The sequence below is a fragment of the Colletotrichum abscissum genome (genome assembly GCF_030869225.1).
Source record: "Colletotrichum abscissum strain IMI 504890 chromosome Unknown Scaffold_432.1, whole genome shotgun sequence".
Lineage (NCBI taxonomy): Eukaryota > Fungi > Ascomycota > Sordariomycetes > Glomerellales > Glomerellaceae > Colletotrichum > Colletotrichum abscissum.
The window spans coordinates 1-1,394 of record NW_026850357.1 but is presented as its reverse complement, the minus strand read 5'-3'; the positions used below and the strand labels follow the sequence as shown (position 1 = coordinate 1,394).

The window sequence follows — 1,394 nt, the reverse complement described above, 5'->3', positions numbered from 1 at the left end:
ACATTGCAGCTGGTGTCTGCGACAGTGGATCAAACACCAGTATATCTCTATTGTTGGTGGCTGCATTTGTCAATCGCGCAATGTATCGGGTGCCCTCGAAGTATGCGTATCGAACATATATTTTCTTCAAAAGTGTGACTTGCGATCCGTTTCTCGCGAACTCACCGCACTTTCTCTCGGCATACCAAACGGCCATTCGACGGCTGGTCTCTTGATCAAGAGCCCGAACTGCGATGTCGCTGCAGACTTCCGGAGGGAAGCGGGAGTGCGTCGCCCTTCTGATTATCGAGGCGAGCCAGGACCGTAACCAACGGGAACGCTGGCAGTTCGCTAATTGTGATGATTCGAAGTCGGGTGCAGTCACTTCGTAGGTCTGCGAAAAGGTCTCAATGGATATTGAACTGTAGCAGTCAAGGTGACAGCCAATCCCCTTCTCGTCGTGCTGGCATCTCCCGCGACACTGAACATACTCAATTTCTTGAGAGCTGTCGAGGAAGCCTACTACACTGTACGAGAACGGTTGAGATCGCTCAGCGCCGTCTCTCCACACTAGATCCATCAGAACTCTGATATAGAAGAGAAAAGAGCTACTTTACCGGCGACGATTGTCTCGTCTAGGACGATCTGGTATCGGCAAAGGCCACAAGACTGCGGAACGCAGACAGACTTCATTGGGATCTTGAGGCGTGTATACGCTGATGGCTTGAGATTTGATTTGATTTGATTGATTCCTACTCGGTTCTGGCCGCCTTAGTCAGCAGCTATGCCCGGATAGCGGGGTTTGGCCAACAGCCGACGCGCTCCGGACGTTAATCCGCAGCGCCCCACTTCGCCAGTGCAAAACACCGACCAGCCGTCTCCAAATCTCCCACTTTGCTCTCCAACCTCTATCTACATTCGGCTGGTCCCCTCATGTAGTTCGCGGTTCTCTACTAATGTACATGCATATCTAGGCTCTATTGAGGTCTTTCTCCTCGTACAACGGTTCAGCGTACTTGCAGTCTCCCCCCAATGTTCAGCTTAGTCTGGTTTGCGACTCGATCCCGTGTTGCCCAAGGATCTCGGTCTGTTCTATGAATCGGATTGCCTTGGCGGCTGCTTTGCGCTTGTTCAGTATGACCCGGAGATTGTGTCGTCCTGGGAGGGTTCCGAATTCCTGGCGCCGGAGTTGTCGAAACCTGCGGCATCGCAGCAGGATGTGCGATACCGTTTGCCGTCCTTCCCGGCATGGGCAGTTGGCGTTGGTGATGCCCGGTACTCTTCGGTTGAAGAGGAAGTCCTGGAGCCCAATCTTTTCCGTGCGCATCTGGACCAGGAGTGCGCTCTGGCGTTTACTGAGGCCTTCGTGGAGGCCGAGGACCTTCTTTGTCGGCTTTGGCGTGAGACGGAACGAT

At 53.4% G+C, this 1,394-nt stretch overlaps 3 protein-coding genes across 3 annotated transcripts; 1 reads left to right on the top strand and 2 right to left on the bottom strand.

Moving 5' to 3' along the window:
- Positions 1-13: 13 nt before the first annotated feature.
- On the bottom strand, positions 14-559 carry CABS01_17183 (uncharacterized protein; the record flags this gene model as incomplete). Its single annotated transcript, XM_060550510.1, has 1 exon — positions 14-559. A coding segment is annotated over one exon (546 nt), but the record flags the coding sequence as incomplete, so codon positions are not given.
- CABS01_17181 (uncharacterized protein) lies at positions 234-1,378 on the top strand (the record flags this gene model as incomplete). The annotated part of the gene is made up of 3 exons (XM_060550508.1): positions 234-367; positions 484-508; positions 1,025-1,378. Coding segments are annotated over 3 exons (513 nt in total), but the record flags the coding sequence as incomplete, so codon positions are not given.
- Positions 1,016-1,306, bottom strand: CABS01_17182 (zinc knuckle; the record flags this gene model as incomplete). Its single annotated transcript, XM_060550509.1, has 1 exon — positions 1,016-1,306. One exon carries the CDS (start codon positions 1,304-1,306, stop codon positions 1,016-1,018), a length of 291 nt encoding a protein of 96 aa, XP_060395098.1.
- Positions 1,379-1,394: the final 16 nt, after the last annotated feature.